Genomic DNA, 18,205 nt, shown 5'->3' with positions numbered 1-18,205 from the left:
GACATTTTTATGTTCATCACCAGACAACTCAAAGGTCTGGAGGACACCAAGAGCGCTCAGTTCAACAGATACTTCTACCTGCTGGAGGTTTGTGGTATTTTCGTTGAAAAATAAGAGCTACAGTAAATTCTGGAAACATAACTCTTTGTCTGCCTTATATCTTGGTATCTACTGGCTAACAATTGCTGCTTTTCAGCATGCATCTTCGGTATTGATGTGCTTCCCGTTTCTTTGTGCAGAACATCGCTTGGGTCAAGTCATACAACATCTGTTTTGAGTTGGAGGACAGCAACGAGATCTTCACCCAGCTGTACCGCACGCTCTTCCAGGTCATCAAGTAAGTCCTCGCAACCCCTCGAATTCCTCGTTTTAGTCAGATCTTTCCATGTCTGAACCTCTGCCACTTTGTTTCTATAGCAACGGCCACAACCAGAAGGTGCACATGCACATGGTGGACCTGATGAGCTCCATCATCTGCGAGGGTGACACCGTGTCCCAGGAGCTGCTGGATACGGTCCTGGTCAACCTGGTGCCAGCGCACAAGGTCTGTGTAGAAAACCTACAGTACACACTTAATGTCACACCGGAGTGCAGGGGTAGACAATAAGGGAAATTAACCACTGACCCTCTGGTCTGAACGTTTAAGAATGAGCTCCACTTTTAATGGATTGATCTAGCGACGTCATTGGCAGCCAATGCGTTAAGCAGTGTCTGACCAAGCCATGTTTGCATAGACTAAACATTCAAAGGAGAATGTTGTAGTTTAGTGTTAAAAGAATAAAATGTATATTTAAAAAAGAAAAAGGTTGTATCCGTACATTATCAATCAGGTCTCGGGACTCAAAAATTGGTATTGTGCAACACCATTTAATAGTCCATTTTTCCATCCACGTTCATTCATTGAGACCCCTGCAGCTGAGAATTGGTACTGCAGGTCCCAAAAACTCGACTGATTCAAGGAATTGAACATTACAAGTAACATTAAATTAAAGTGTGAACCTTTCAAATGAGATATTTGACGGATTTGTAATTATTGTTTATCATTTAAGAGTTTATGGTAATGTTGATCGGTTGTAGAGCTGAAACGAATACTTGAGGACCTCGAGTTTCAAAATTGATCAGAGTAATTTTATTTGCCAGGAGGAATTGTTTAATTTTGCCAGCTCTAGGCATCACGTTTTGCCCAGACTACTTTTAATGCAGGACAACGCGCTGACGTCACGTGCGTAAAAGAAGAAGCAATAAAACCTGACTGCAGCTGACAGCCGCTACAATCTATGCCAACGTTGCTACAAACTACGCCCACATGATGCTACGTTGGTAGAGTCTAATGCGTCTCATAGATATCACATGTATATGGAACTAGTTGCGAAATGACACTCGCCGGTGTTAGTAAACAGCAGCCATGTTAAAGCAGTAGACTTCTCAGCGCTCATAAATAAGATTAACGTGATTACTGTACCTTGCTAACGTAACGTTAGCCCTGCGGAAGGCTAGGTTTCTATGAATTATGACTACTGTCGATGCGTGGCTAACGTGTCTTACATACAGGCTTTACTTAATCTGTAAAAAACAGCGCTGTAGAGTGATGAGGTTATAAAATAAAAACATAATAAAGCTAACTGTCAATTTTAGCTCAGTAGTCATTGCTGGATAAAACACCCAGTAGCACTGGTGCCAAATGTGCTTCAATACAGCAGGTATCATACATTTATTTTGAACACTACAAAGACTCAAAATCCTTGCAATTTAGACTAATTTAAAACTTAGAAATAGCTTGACACAAATGGAAATTCAATTGAAACGTGAAAAAAAAAACAGCTAACTTTTAACTGATGAGTTATGAAGCGTAATGGCATTTTTATGTAAGGAATCAGATTTTTTTTTATACGATCTAGTTTTTTTTTTTGAGTGAAGAATTGAATTTGTTCTTTTTTTCTAGTCACATCTGAGATGCAATTGTTGGCTGTTTTTCAACAATGTACATCGAAAATAGACATTGATTGTCTGAAAACGGTTCAATATTAGGTGAAATGACTTGTTTTATCGTGTAGATTTATAATTGCTCTTTACCTAAAAAAATGTTTTATCTGATTAATAAATACAATATTCAGTCGAATACTCTATTACTAAAAGATTCGATAGCTGCAGCCCTAATCGGTTGTGTCAAATATACGGGCCATGGGACAGAAGTGGCTCACCTGGGGGCCCAATCCAGCCCACGGGGTTGTTCTGCCTGACAGGCATGTTGTAGCTCATTCATAATGTACATAATAAATCACATGCTTTTATTTTGATATCGGCGCCATAAAACCGTGGATTTGTGACAGGTGATCAATGGCATGCACTACGGCACTTAGCTCACTTTTGTGTCCCCAGTTTCATTCGTTAACTGCCCTCTCTGTCAAAATGTGTTGGATGTCTTGCACTGTCAATGACAGCCAATGAGTAGGAAGTTACCCCAAATCGCCTCCTAATAACTCATTGCGTGCCATTGACAACGATAAACGTCCAATTCCAGTTCCTGACCCTACTTGCTAGTGACTTCGTTTTGATCATTGCTCTTACATGAAAGCAGTCTTCTAAAGCAGTGTTTTTCAACCTTTCTGAGTCGCGAAACATTATTACATAGGAAAAAATGTCGAGGCACACCACAAAACAAAAATGTTCCAAAATTACTTCCTGTATAGTATATTTAATTATCCAATAATTTCTCAATATTTATTCTAACTCTGTGTGACTTGAGTCTGGTTAGATGAACACAAACCCGATATCCTGGCTGGAATTGAAGAAAGACGCACACAAAGCTCTTCGTCAACAGCTCTTTTGTCTCTCTGTTTTTATTTATTTTTTTTATCGCAGTTAGGCTCAAAAAGCTCAGACTTATCAGACAGTGGGACTCTTTAATTGCATCAGGGCCGAGCATCTCGCTGACAATTACTTTGCAGGCAGGCAGTATTAATTTCTTTGCCACAGTGTGGGACTTTTTTAATTTAGCAACAAGTTCAGCAACAAGGTAACTGGCTTGATGGCTTTCTCATTTACGTTTGTAGTTTTTCTCAGAAAAGTTGCCTGTTTCTCTGTGTTTTCACAAAGGCAAACAAAATAGTCCATCGACTTGTTTTGAAACGACGGGTGTTTCGTTTGGAGATGACGTTTAAGCTAGCTTAGCACCATGGCGCTGTTGGAGTTGTTGGAGAGTTGCTTGTGTCGCATTCAAGAACTGTTCGGATTTCTAGCCATGGGCCACCTTGCTGTCCTCGAATGTGTTGGAATAAAACACAAGCGGAGGATTGACGGTCGTCACATATGGAAAGGACACTTTCGTGTATATCGACACTTGATGAGTCTAATCCAATGATGTACAGTAGATGCAACATTGTCGCGGACAGCAAGGTGGCTAGAAATCCGAGCAGTTCTTGAACGCAACATGAGCAATACCTCGCTCATTTGCACACAACCGAAACCTTCTACCTAGTCCGTCCTTCCTTCCTTCTGCAACGACGTAAAAAAAAAAGTGATATTGGATCATTTCTCGCGGCACACCGGTTGAAAAACACTGTTCTAAAGGCTTAAAAAGGTCTTAAATTAGTTCAGATTAGCCTTAAATTGAGTCAAACTGATAAACTCATGACAATTTTTATTTTTTTTTTGCCTGTAGAATTTGAACAAGCAAGCGTACGACTTGGCCAAAGCTCTGCTGAAGAGGACGGCTCAGGCCATCGAGCCTTACATCACCAATGTGAGATCAGTTCCTCCATCATGTCCTCTCATGTGGTGTTGAACGGTTGCCAATGTCTTTCTGTGCGCGATTCAGTTCTTCAACCAGGTGCTGATGCTGGGCAAAACGTCTGTGAGCGATCTGTCCGAGCACGTGTTCGACTTGATCTTGGAGCTGTATAACATCGACAGTCACTTGTTGCTCTCCGTGCTGCCACAGCTGGAGTTTAAGCTTAAGGTATTCTTTCATTCTACCCTCCAGGTCAAACGGATTGGACATGTATCTCCGGTAACGCCTTCCCTGAAACAACCGCAAATATTTCCCTTCTTTCTTGGCAGAGTAACGACAACGACGAAAGGCTGCAGGTGGTCAAGCTGCTAGCCAAGATGTTTGGCGCCAAGGACTCAGAGTTAGCGGCACAGAATAAACCACTTTGGCAGTGCTACCTTGGCAGGTAACCCAAGTATATCATTTTTTTCTCCCATTAACGCCAGCGTTAACACTGTCGCCCTCTTGGCAAGGTTCAACGACATCCACGTGCCCATCAGACTGGAATGTGTCAAATTTGCCAGCCATTGTCTCATGAACCATCCGGATCTGGCCAAAGACCTCACAGGTATCAGTCGCCACTCCTTAATGGCTGTGTTGTTTTTGGCAGCCCTTTTAGTTTCTTTTTAGCAAAAGTACATATTGGTCTTAGTCATATCTTGGTGGCTTAAGCACTAAGAATTTAAAGGTTTTAGTCTAAAAATAACAATAAAGGTATCCACAAATGAAGAATCAACATTTACAGTACTCATCACAAAGGTTAACAAACCGTTAGAATAGAATAAGAATATTTTCATAATATATGTGATATGTCGACTGACAACTAGTTGAATGACACCTATTTTATATCTTGAGGGGGTCTTTATCGCGTTCACTGGCACTAATTAACTTTGAGAAGGGTGGCAGGAACCCTACCACACAAAAAAACTACAAATGTGCTGACTGCGTTAGGGCATACGCCACTTCCCCCTTTCCCCAGTCGTTACGAAGACAGAAGTCGATGCAATTCCACTCATCTGCAGGACTATCACATGTCTGATGGGATTAATGCATGACTAGGTGTAATTAGACACACTCAAATAGTAAAACTCGGTGTCAAGATGAGCGATCAGATAGCATAGAATAGGATACCAGCATACTCAGACTCACAAGGGAGTCACACAAATACTGGGTTCGACACCTCACATGGCTGATTTGTGTGCACTCCACACCTCCCAATCACTTATCTTTATGACACCCCCCTTCTTTTTTTTCCTTGGTCATCGGGCCCCTCACTTGGTGTCAACTGGAAATACAACAGGCTAACGATAGAACCAACATATTCATAGTGTAGGCGTTCAATGTATTTCTTGTTGTTTTGCTGTTAGTTTTGTATCAAATTTTATCTTGGCAATTCTTTTTTTAAAATTTTATTTGTCTTCACTTTGTAATGTTTAGAGATTTTTGTTGTTTAAATACATTTAACCTGCTTTAAGCTTAGTTGACATTAGTTTTAGTTTCAGTCCCTCCCAACGCCATTTGATTGACAGACCATTCCTTTCGTTAAAAGCAAAATAGAAAAGGCAAGCGAAATACAAAAGTCAAGGACAAAAATTGTCATTTTTTTTTCCCTTTTGTGATTTTTTTTTAATGACAAAAGTGGAAGTCAGTCACAAAATATACTTTTATATTTTCAATTATTTATTTATTTCTCTTTGTTTATTTAATTATTTATATATGTATTTTTTGTGTTGGCACTCCTGTGGTTCCATACGTTCTGCCATACATGCCACAGTCCAATATATTTTATTTATTTATTTATTTTTTTAACATCAATAATGAATTGTTACAATTTGAAAGGCAGTTTGGTATACCATTCAAACATCACGCTGGCTCCTTAATTAATTTTCTTCTTCTTTGGTGGTAAATAGACTGCACCCAATGGTGTTTGAGCTTCTTTATCACCAGCGCATGGACATATTTTCCGTGCACACCAGCTATGCATTGTGGGGTATTGGGAGCTCTGAAGTGACTATCATTGTTGACTCGATCACTAAGCCGTCAAAGGGTCAATCTTACCAAGTTCACTTCAGCTGTTTAGAGAAATGGAACAGCACTTAAGGTGGGGATTCTCCCAAGGGCAAGTGAGCAAGGGCGCATAAAACCGCTATTGAAACGCATCCCAGGATTTTACGACACTGTGTGCTGGCGCGAAATTAGGTGTTTCGAAAGGAGTGTGTAACGTTTCTCCCCGATAACATTGATCAAGGTTATGCTGAAATTGTACCAGAGGATCAACTGAGACAACAGGATGGAAAGCAGTGGTATATTCCACATCATGGAATTTATCATCCTCGAAAAGGAAAGTTGAGAGGTGTTCGACTGCGGAGCCATTTACAAGGGGATGTCACTAAACTGCCAGCTTCTACAGGGACCTGATCTCACAAACTCACTGATTGGAGTTCTGCTCAGGTTCAGACAGGAACCTGCGGCATTGATGGCTGATATCCAGGCCATGTTCCATCAAGTGAAAGTGTCGGAAAAGGACGTCAATTTCCTTTGGTTTCTGTGGTGGCCTCGAGGAAATACATGACACCCTCCAGTTGAATACCAAATGACTGTCCACCTGTTCGGTGCTGAATCCTCGCCAAGCTGTGCAAATTATGCACTGAGGAAAACTGCAGATGACCATGAAGGTCAATTCCCAGCAGAAGTGGTGGGTACAGGCAAAAACAATTTTTACGTCAATGACCTTCTGAAGTCCTTGTCTTCTGAGAAGGAGGCAATCCAGATGGTGCAGAACCTCACTGTGCTCTGCCAGAGGGGCGGTTTTAACCTGTCCAAGTGGATAAGCAACAGTCGATCAGGGCTGACAATAATTCCACAAGACAGCAGAACAAATGGAATAAAGAAGCTGGATTTGGAACTGGAGAGTCTACCATTGGAGAGGGCTCTAGGATTGCAATTGTGCGTTGAAAGTTCATGTTCAAGACTGCCAGCAAGGAACAATCACAGACCAGGAGAGGAATTCTATCAGTGGTCGGTTCAGTTTATTACCCGTTGGGATTTCTAGCACCCTTCACTCTGTCAGCCAAGTTCTTGCTGCAGGAGTTGTGCAAACCACACCCAGCAGGGATGAATACATTCCTCCTCATTTTTCTCAGCAGTGGTCAGAGTGGCTCAACGACTTGAAGAAGATGACAGAGTTCAAGGCGGATCGTTGTTGCAAGCCCAAAAACTTTGGAAAGCCCATTAAAGCAAGACTGCATCATTTTCCTGACGCCAGTCAAGATGGCTATGGCACAGTGTCTTATCTGAGGCTAGATAATGCTGTTGGAAGGCTGCACGTCGCATTCATTTTGGCCAAAGCCAGAGACGCACCACTGAAGCAGACTACAATCCCTCGGCTGGAACTCACAGCTGCTATTCTAGCAGTAAAGTTTGATGCGATGCTGCAAAACGAGTTGGAACTCAAGTTGGAGAAGTCCAAATTTTGGACTGATAGCACTACAGTGCTCAAGTACATTAGCAACGAAACCAAGCGTTTCCACACCTTTGTTGCCAATAGGACTGCAGCCATAAGAGATGCCTCGAATGTGGAACAGTGGAGGTACATTGGTACCAAGGAGAATCCAGCGGATGATGTTTCCCGAGGCATGAAAGGTGCCGACTTCCTGATGAATAAGAGGTGGAGTAATGGACCTGAATTTCTATCAACGTCAGAAGGGGAGTGGCCAAACTCTTACTCCAAACTCCAACCGATTGCTGAGGATGATCCGGAGATTAAAAGATACTTGACAGCCAATGTCGTCATCATGGAGACAGCACCAACCAGCTGATGAACTACTTTTCGACATGGCGAAAGCTGAAAACTGCAGTGGAGTGAAGCATTCTGATGTTGTTGCATCAGAAGAGGACCGAAACCCATGCTGCTGTTTGTAAAGTTGAAAATGATCTTCAAGAACAAACTGGAGAAGACGTAAAAGAATGCAAGACCAGAGTTGATCACAAATTAAGGAAACAATCTAGTTTAAATACATAAAAATAGGGGTGTTAGGTTTCATTGAATATATTATTTTGAGTTTAAATGGCTTCTTTTAATATATTTTGGGTAATTGTGGAGTGCAATGCACAATTTAGGGCCGGAGTGTAGAAGCCATATTCACTGTAACAATTCGCTGCTTCACTTTCTTTATTTTGAAACTGTGTTGTTGTTTTTGTCACCACGGGGCACAACCAATGTCATTAGGTACTTTACTATAAAGGTGCACCTAGAGCAGAAGTGCACCTGGTGGACACACGGTTTTTCCCATAGCGCGCCGTAGTATGAGCTACATGGAAAGTGGACTGTTTGCTGAATAAATCATCCATCTATCCATCATCTTCTGCTTGCTCCGGGGTCGTGTCGCGTGGGCAGCAGCTTTAACAGGGAGTAAATAAATCAGCTGAATAAATCAACCAAATCAAAACCATCCATGTGGGCAGGTCATTGCCGGTACCCTATGCGTACATTTGGTTCGGATGGTGTACTCAGTATTGGCGTGATTTTGAGTTTGTTCAAATGCCAATACAAGCAATTACTCACAATCTTACTCATTACTTGAGTATTCTTTTCACCAAATTTTTTTTTTACTTGTACTTCAGTGCATTTTTTGGATGACTACTTTTACTTAAGTAATATCATTTTGAAGTAACTGATCTCTTATTTGAGTACAATTTTTGGCTACTCTACCCACCTCTGTACGCTTTTAAATATTAAAATGAGAAAATCACCTGAGCAAACACGGCTTGCATGCAGTCTGATAAACTACACGAGCTTTTTGCATTGTTCAGTTTCATTACATCATTATCATGAAAAAATATTGGGTCGTCAAAAAATTTTCATTCAATGATTGGACGGACTATAAAATTGTTGAGTTCTCAGATGTAGGCTTTCTTTGCGTCTGTTTTTTGGCAGAATTTTTAAGAGTGCGTTCACACGACCCGGAGGAAGCCATCCGCCACGACGTCATCGTCTCCATAGTCACTGCCGCCAAGAAAGACCTCTCTTTGGTCAATGACGCCTTGCTCAACTTTGTCAAAGAGCGCACACTGGACAAAAGAGTAAGCAATCGATTGCTGAGCGGTGACGTGTGTCCCCCCCCCCCCAACTTTCCAACGGTATTTGACGTTTCCTGTCTCAGTGGCGCGTGCGCAAGGAGGCCATGATGGGCCTGGCGTCCATCTACAGGAAGTACTCATTGCAGGGCGAGGGTGGGCGCGAAGCTTCCAAGCAGATATCGTGGATCAAAGACAAGCTTCTCCACATCTATTACCAGAACAGTATTGACGACAGGTGCGTGTTAGGGAATTAACGCCAGTTAATGACACGTAACAAACTTCCTTAACTTTCCTGCCGTGTCGTACAGGTTACTGGTGGAGCGTGTTTTTGCTCAGTACATGGTTCCTCACAATCTGGATACTGCAGAGAGGATGAAGTGTCTTTACTACCTCTACGCCACCTTGGACACTAACGCCGTCAAGTGAGTCGTCCTCTTTAGTGAATAAATCAATTTGTTAAAATCATACACTTCATAACCTATTGACATGACACGATATTTTCAAATTCAAAGCTGCTACCGACCTAAAACCAAAACAGGCACCTACCTTAGCCATATATGAGTGTCCATGAGCAGCGGCATCAAAAAATTCAAAGTCGTTCCCTTATAAAATCCCAATTAATTATTTTTTATATAAATATAACACAACTTAAAATGGCCACAAAAGTCTAAGATTTTACGCAAGAAGCACAAAAATCACCAGATGCAGAGATAATAACCTATATTTTCAGGATCAATAGCAATATTTAACATATCGTATGTTTTTGACCGAAATAGCAACTTTTTTTTTTTTTTTTTTAATTTACTGCAACTTTTCAACAGCTAATAAATCACTCAGAAACTTAATACTTGAGGGAAACATGCAGAATCAATTATGAATATAATATGTAAATACATTATTAATAAATTCTATATACAATCACAACTTATTATAGAATAGAATAGCCCTTTATTACCATTATACTATATATACTGTTAGCGAATGAGGGTAGCGGCCGCCTGGCGTAAACTGAGCGAAAATTCTTGTGAATAAATGCTTAAATCCCAAATTCTTCATAGATATGGACGTAAAACAGTCTCGATTCTTGGTTAAAAGCAAAGAAACCGTGCAGTTATCATTTATTTTACGTATGTTGACGAAGTACAATGCTACCATGTTAGTAAATGAGGCTAGCGGCCTCCTGGCGTAAAAGGAGCTTTTCTGGTGAAAATTCATGTGAATAAATGCTTAAATCCCCGAATTCTTCATAGATATGGACGTAAAACAGTCTCGATTCTTTGTAAAAAGTAAACTATGAGGCTAGTCAGTTCCGAAAATTAGCTGCCTCCATGTGTAAACAAAGAAGAAAATTCCTGCAAATAAATGCTTCAATCACACATGCATGATACGAAAAATATAATATTTACCTTGAATACTGGAACAAATCACTCCTGAGACAATCCTTCCTGTTTGTATGCGGTACAGCTTTCGTAGTTAAATCCAATCGTAAGTACAGTAAATCAATGCTTAAATCCGACATGAGCGCGTGTCGTCTTCGGCTATTACTAAATGAAACTTGGCCCCCTCTGATAAGGCGTGACGCAAAGAATGACGAAGTGACACGTCAATAGTAATGAAGTCTATGATTAAAACCTTAACATTTACGCATTATTAAGACAAATTGATGACACTTTGTTTATCCATAATGTCCGATGTTGTTATTTTCACCGTAAGTGCGTAAGTGATCTATGGTCTTTCCTTGTAGAGCTCTGAATGAGATGTGGAAGTGTCAGAATCTGCTGAGGCACAACGTCAAAGACCTGCTGGATCTGGTCAAGAAACCCAAGGTAGCTGTGAAAAGCCTGCAATCTGACACTTCAGTTAAACGCCGTGTTTACATTTCTTGGTTTTCCGTTTGCAGTCTGAATCATCCAGCAAGGCCGTTTTCGCCAAAGTCATGGTCATTACCAGTAAGGGGCCTTTTTCTTCTTGTCGCTGTGCCAGCAAACGTTTTAAAACTGACGTCTCCAAAAGATTAACACTTACGTTCGGCTCTCAGGGAACCTTCCGGATCCGGGAAAGTCTCAAGACTTTGTCAAGAAACTGGCGCAGGTCCTTGAGGACGACGAGCGCATCCGGGACCAGCTGGAGACGCTTGTCAGTCCTTCTTGCTCCTGCAAGCAGGCGGAAGTGTGCGTGGTGAGTATATACATCTTTCAACCATGTTTACATGTGTTTTATCAATAGTAGACGTCCAATTCATCTGAACTGGAAGGGGTGGCAGCGAATGAACGAATGCCACCCCTTCCAGTTCAGATGAATTGGACGTCTATGGCTGTCAAAGACAACCAATGAGTATAATTTGGGGGGGATTTCAGGTCATTTGCTGTTGATTTTCTGTCACTTCCTGTTGACTTTGGGGGATTTATGGGTCACTTTCTGTTCTGTAAACCAAAATCCATCTCCCCAAATGAATAGGCAGTGACTCACTCAACAGTAAATGCCCTAAAATGAGTAGAAAGTAACCTGTAAATACTCCAAAAATCGTAAAAACAGGCTGCAAATGCTCTGGTTTCAATCGAACGAACATTCATTTGCTCGACCAGTCTTAATGGATTGGGCGTCTCGCGCCGTCAATGGCAGTCATTAAGTTAACAGAGGTATTATTCTAGTGGAGGATGTTGGTAGCAACTTGTTGGTTCCTTTGTATTTTTTGCACAGGGGCACCTTTTTAAAACGATTTATCGATTCTTAGCATGAGCATTGATAAGCTAATAATAAGATTATTATTAAATATTTGCTTTTAATAATGAATGCTTACAATAAAATTGAGTTGTTAATGATTGATTGCCAAAGGCATGTTTAGCTCTTGGTAAAACTGCCTCGTCATTTCGACCAATTAAATGTGAAGTTCACTTCCTTCAAGTTCAAGGCCTATGCTCCACAGGTGAACTTTAAGGACAAGCCGCAGACATTAAGAAATCAAACCGTCTCATTTTGTCTTTTGCCAAATGCTGATTGCTACAATAAATGTATTAGCGCACATGTATCTAAATCCACCCACATGCACACACATATATCAAACAAGTTCAAGGGGTGTCGCCAGCTTGCTTCCCCAATTCCCCTCAAGGGCAAGACACCCATCTGTTGCTAGGGCCAACCATAGATTTCAATACTTATTGACATGACACATGAAACGGGGCCAATTCGTAGAGGGCCTATTTTTAAAAACTTCAAATATTTTCAAAACCAAAGCTGCACCTGCCTTAGCCATACATTATATGAGTGTCCATGAGCAGCGGCATCAAAAAGTTCAAAGTCGTTCCTTTATAAAATCCCAATTAATTATTTTTCATGTAAGTATAACACAACTTAAAATGGCTATAGGCAAGGCAAATTTATTTATATAGCACAATTCAACACAAGGCAATTCAAAGTGCTTTACATCACATGAAGATCATAAAAATCACATTTAAATCAATACAACGTAAAAACCAAGACAAAAGATCGCATTTAATCACAAATAGAATAAAAATAAATAAATAAAAATAAAACAAAAATAAAAATAAAACAAAAACTACTACTACTAATAATAATTGAAATCAGCAATGGAGATAAGCACAAGAGGAATAGAAAGCAAGTAGATTGAAATATATAGACAGTTATGGGTATGCATTGCTAAACAAAAGCGTTTTTTGCCCTGCTTTAAAAGAGCTAACAGTTTGAGCATACTTCAGACGTTCAGGTAACTTGTTCCAGAGGTGAGGAGCATAATAACTAAATGCTGCCTCACCCTGCTTGGTTCTTGTTCTTGGAACATGCAGAAGACCGGTTCCAGACAACCTTAGGGGTCTGGATGTCTCATAGGAATCTAATAAGTCAAGCATGTATTAGGCCTGAACGATATTGGAAAAAACTATTGTTGCGATTTTTTTTTAGGTGTGCAATATATTGCGATATTATATTGCGATAGTAAAAAAAAAAAAAAAAAAAAAAAAAAAAAATTTTTTTAAAGAAATATTCACTAGATGACTTGAATAGCTGTTTGGAAATACTTTGCATGACACACCGTGACCACAGTGTATTCATATAATACCGTTTCATTTGTGAATGATTAAGATTGCTGTATTATTATGAAGGGATCCAGGAAGCCATGTCTGCACAAAATAGATAATTTCTTGAACACAATATTTGACACTTCAACAGCAGCAAATACATTAAATGACAAATAAAAGAGCAGGTGCATTCGTCCCCTGAGTTTTTGACAAAATATAACAATAAATAACAACTTCGGCAAAATAACAACAAAGTTGTAAACATATTTGAACAAAAATATTAAATATGACAAATAAGAGTTGTTCACAAACTATAACAATAAATAACAACCTCAGTAAAACAATAAAGTTGTCAACATATTTGAACTTAAATATTAAATCTGTCAAATAAAAGTGCAAGTGCATTAGTCCCCTGAGTTGTTTACACAAAATATAACAATATAGAACTGCAAAACTGCAACAAAGTTGTAAAAATATTTTAAAAATATTAAGTATCAAAACTTTATGTGCAGCTGTACTATAGTTATTTGAAAAATACGATTTACAGTTAATTTAAATATAAAAGAAACAGAAACTCAATTGAACTTGTAAATAATTGAACTGAATAACAGCAAATAACTGATGAATAACAGAACCATTTTAACTCCCAAATTTATGTATTTGTCTGCATATCGTCCACCTTCCTTGCTCAGCAATTCTCAACTGGGTCTCATAGGTTTTTGGCCAAGACTACTAGTTTATCCACCATTGCAGGCTTGAGACAACAACGTTGGCACGTAACAATGTTCCCACCTGTACTAAAAAGCCTCTGATGGGAAGCTCGTAGCAGGAATGCATAGATACCTGCGTTTTAAATGGTCCCACATGTTCGACGGATTACTTCTTGTTGAGGCAACCATGGCGAGGCACTGTCAACAGGGCTGTTTTTTGTTCCTTATATTCTTGTCGATAGCCAAAATACTTCCAAAACTCCTTTTGGAGACAGTCTTCCCTATTCAACGTGTTGCTTGCTTTCACTTTGAAAACGGCCCCTCCTCCCTCCGCTCTGCTGTTCGGCCCCTCCTCCCTCCACTCCGCTCTAGCAGGGGAGGGGGAGGAGCCGATGACTGCGAGCTGGAGAGAATGAGAGACTGTGCACTCTCTCCTTCTCGCTCCTTGCTCAAAACAAACGTTTGTGGATTTAAAAAAATGAAATGAAAAAACTATCGCACGTCCTTGCGATGGGACTATTGCGCATGCGCACATCGCGATGGCGATGTTTAAACGATATATCGTTCAGGCCTAGCATGTATTTTGTTCCAAGGCCATTAAGTGTTTTGTAGACGAGCAGTAGTATTTTATAGTCTATCCTTTGACTCAGTGGAAGCCAGTGTATCGATTTCAAAACCGGTGTAATGTGGTCCAGCTTCCTTGTATTTGTGAGGACTCTGGCTGCAGCATTCTGTACTAGCTGCAGCTTCCTGACTGATTTTTTATCAAGACCTGTAAATATACCGTTGCAATAGTCCAATCTGCTGAAAATGAATGCATGCATAAGTTTTTCCATGTCTTGTTTAGTCAGAAGCCCCTTAATTCTGGTTATATTTTGTAGGTGGTAATAAGCGTATTTAGTGACGGACTTTAGATGGCTATGAAATTTTAGGTCTGAGTCAATAATTACGCCAAGGTTTCTGACTTGATTTGTAGCTGTAAGTGACATTGTGCTAAGTTGCCTGCTTATCTTTGACGTTTCCTTTTTTGGCCCAAAAATGATCACCTCTGTCTTCTTCACATTTAACTGGAGAAAATTCTGGCACATCCATTCATTGATTTGATGAATGCAAAAGTCTGAGTATAAAAGTCTCAGATTTCACGCTCGATGCACAAAAATCACCAAATGCACAGATAATCACCTATATTTTCAGAATAAATAGCAATATTTAACACGTCATATAAGTTTTTGACCAAAATAGCAACTTAATTTTTTTCTGTATTTACTGCAAGTTTTCAACAGCTAATAAATAACTCAATTTAACATCAGAAACTTAATATTTGAGGAAAACGTGCAGAATCAATTATAAATAATATGTAAATAGATTATTAATAAATCCTATATACAATCACAATTTATTATAGAATAGAATAGAATAGCTCTTTATTATCATTATACACTATATACTGTTAGCGAATGAGGCTAGCGGCTGCCTGGCGTAAACAGAGCTTTTCTGGCGAAAATTCTTCATAGATATGGACGTAAAACAGTCTCGATTCTTGGTTAAAAGCAAAAAAATGTGCAGGTAGCATTTATTTCGCGTAAATATTGCCAACTATGAGGCTAGTCGGTTCTGAAAATTAGCCGCCTCTATGTGTAAGCAAAGAAGAAAATTCCTGCGAATAAATGCTTTAATCACTGAATTCTTTGTAGATATGGACGTAAAACTGTCTCAATTCTTTGTTAAAAGAGCAAAAAAAACAGGCAGTTAGGCATGTATTTTACGTAGATATGTCGAAGAATGACGCCAATACCATAGCGGTTCCAATTCTCCCATTGATTTTGTTTTTCACGTTTCAAAATGTATGCATGGCACGAAAAATACAATACTTACCTTGAATCCTGGAACAAATCACTCCTGAGACAATCCTTCCTGTTTGAATGCAGTACAGCTTTCGTACTTCTTCAAAAATCCAAGCTTGAATCCAGTTTAGACATGAGTGTGCCCTCTTCGCCTGACTATACTGAATGAAACTCGGCTCCGTCTGATAAGGCGTGACGGAAAAAATGACGAAGTTTCACGTCAATAGGTAACGAAGTCAATGGGCCAACCGAAATAAAAAGAGTCACGGGTGGGATAGATTTAGAATGATGTTGGAAACTGTATTATGTAGTCTAGTATTGCATTGTATGGGTCCCTCCCGTTCTCCTTGCAAGTTCTCATCTCCTTATTTTGGGTAATTTTATAAATGTCAACCTAAGGAATCATATTTGAACTTCCCATTTAATTGGTCCTTCGAGCCGGAATGCGAAATACCTGGAGTTCCCAGAGGCGGAGTCGACATCCAGTCAGTTCGATAATCTTTTGTGATACAGAGTATCACGATAGATCACCTTTTCAATATTTTGTCACACCCCTATTTGGCATTGTTTTTGTTGTTTAAATTTTTAATACAGAGAGACATCACCAAGAAGCTAGGCAGTCCGAAGCAGCCCAGCAATCCCTTCTTGGAGATGGTTAAATTCCTCTTGGAAAGAATCGCTCCCGTCCACATCGACACAGAATCCATCAGGTAACTGCTCAGTTATTATTCTTTATTGTCCTGGAATAAAATCTAATTATATGCTTTCGTCAGCGCTCTGATCAAACAAGTCAACAAGTCCATAGAAGGAACGGCAGATGACGATGAGGAGGGCGTTCCCACAGACACCGCCATCAGAGCCGGCCTGGAGCTGCTCAGGGTACGAGTCTTCATATTTAGGCATTACCATTTGTTAAATAAGGAAATTTAATAGCAGAAGCATGCGAGATGCATTTCACAATACCATTTAGCCTAATTAGAGACGACTTCCAGGTGTTGTCCTTCACGCACCCGGTGTCCTTCCACTCGGCTGAGACCTTCGAGTCTCTGCTGGGCTGCCTGAAGATGGACGACGAGAAGGTGGCAGAGGCAGCACTGCAGATTTTCAAAAACACGGGCACCAAGATGGAGGAGAGCTACCCGCACATCAAGTCGTACGTGTCACAATGTTCTCCTTGATTTTGAGAAATCTCAACAAAATGTTGATTTTGTGAAGAATTTGAATCACAATTTTCTGGGTGAAAAAAAGATTTTATTTTTAGGCTATATAATCCAGCCCAACAATGTAGTATGGATGTAATTCACCAAATTTATGATGATTTAGATTCTTTAGACAACGATACGATATTCTCCCATACAGTGAAGAAAATGAGTATTTGAACACCCTGCTATTTTGCAATTTTTTCCATACAGTGAAGAAAATGAGTATTTGAACACCCTGCTATTTTGCAATTTTTTCCACTCTTGATTGTAAATGCATGTCCACTGTGAGAGCGAGAAATCTAAACATTTGTAGTGCAGTTCTCACACTCTCTTATACTGGTCACTGAAAGTTCCAACATGGCACCAAATGGCAAAGAACTCTCTCAGGATCTTAAAGGACGTTTTATTGCGCCACATGAAGATCGCCAAGGCTACAAGAAGATTGCCAACATCCTGAAACTGAGATGCAGCACAGTGGCTAAGATCATCCAGTGTTTTAAAAGAGCAGGGTCCACTCAGAACAGGCCCGGGGTTGGTCGTCCAAAGGTGCTGAGCATCACATCCAAATGCTTTCTTTGAAAGATCGTCACAGGACTGCTGTTAGCATTGCTGCAGAGATTGAAGAGGTGGGGGGTCAGCCTGTTAGTGCTCAGACCATACGCCGCACTCTACATCAAATTGGTGTGCATGGCTGTCACCCCAGGAGGAAGCCTCTTCTGAAGACGCTACACAAGAAAGCCCGCAAACAGTTTGCTGAAGACATGTCAACAAAGCACATGGATTACTGGAACCGTGTCCTATGGTCTGATGAGTTGAAGATTAATTGGTTTGGTTCCGATGGTCTCAAGCATGTGTGGTGGCGACCAGGTGAGGAGTACAAAGATAAGTGTGTCATGCCTACAGTCAAGCATGGTGGTGGGAATGTCATGGTCTGGGGCTGCATGAGTAGTGCAGGTGTTGGAGAGTTACATTCCATTGAGGGAAACATGAACTCCAACATGTACTGTGAAATACTGCAGCAGAGCATGATCCCCTCCCTCCAGAAACTGGGTCGCAATGTTCTAGCACGACAATGACCCCAAACACACCTCCAAGATGACCACTGCTTTACTGAAGAGGCTGAGGGTAAAGGTGATGGACTGGCCAAGCATGTCTCCAGACTTGAACCCAACAGAACATCTTTGGGGGATCCTCACGTGAAAGGTGGAGGTGCGCAATGTCTCAAATATCCGGCAGCTCCGCAACGTCACGGAGGAGTGGAAGAGCGTTCCAGTGGCAACCTGTGAAGCTCTGGTCAACTCCATGCCCAGGCAGTTCTGAATAATAGTGGTGGCCACACAAAATATTGACAGTTGACATATTGAATGTTAATATTGACAACTTTCACTAAGGGGTGTACTCACTTTTGTTGCCAGGGGTTTAGATATTAATGGCTATATTTTGAGTTATTTTGAGGGGAAAATAACTCTATTATATAAGCTGCACACAGACTACTTTTCATTGTGTCAAAGTGTCATTTTGTCAGTGTTGTCCCATGAAAAGATATACTTGAATATCTGCAATAATG

At 40.4% G+C, this 18,205-nt stretch overlaps 1 protein-coding gene across 1 annotated transcript in view; it reads left to right on the top strand.

Moving 5' to 3' along the window:
• Positions 1-18,205, top strand: part of pds5b (PDS5 cohesin associated factor B) — a 60,857-nt gene that overhangs the window by 12,320 nt on the left and 30,332 nt on the right. The window contains exons 4-19 of the mRNA XM_057820701.1: positions 1-87; positions 240-337; positions 418-544; positions 3,662-3,742; positions 3,818-3,958; positions 4,060-4,175; positions 4,243-4,337; positions 8,706-8,851; positions 8,932-9,083; positions 9,157-9,270; positions 10,593-10,674; positions 10,749-10,797; positions 10,887-11,026; positions 16,031-16,146; positions 16,210-16,315; positions 16,429-16,589. Coding sequence (XP_057676684.1) covers positions 1-87; positions 240-337; positions 418-544; positions 3,662-3,742; positions 3,818-3,958; positions 4,060-4,175; positions 4,243-4,337; positions 8,706-8,851; positions 8,932-9,083; positions 9,157-9,270; positions 10,593-10,674; positions 10,749-10,797; positions 10,887-11,026; positions 16,031-16,146; positions 16,210-16,315; positions 16,429-16,589 — 1,811 coding nt within the window. The remainder of the gene's footprint in view (positions 88-239; positions 338-417; positions 545-3,661; positions 3,743-3,817; positions 3,959-4,059; positions 4,176-4,242; positions 4,338-8,705; positions 8,852-8,931; positions 9,084-9,156; positions 9,271-10,592; positions 10,675-10,748; positions 10,798-10,886; positions 11,027-16,030; positions 16,147-16,209; positions 16,316-16,428; positions 16,590-18,205) is intronic.

The sequence above is a fragment of the Corythoichthys intestinalis genome, chromosome 18, assembly GCF_030265065.1.
Source record: "Corythoichthys intestinalis isolate RoL2023-P3 chromosome 18, ASM3026506v1, whole genome shotgun sequence".
NCBI lineage: Eukaryota > Metazoa > Chordata > Actinopteri > Syngnathiformes > Syngnathidae > Corythoichthys > Corythoichthys intestinalis.
The sequence above is the reverse complement of the archived record's forward strand: the minus strand, read 5'-3'. Positions and strand labels throughout refer to the sequence as shown.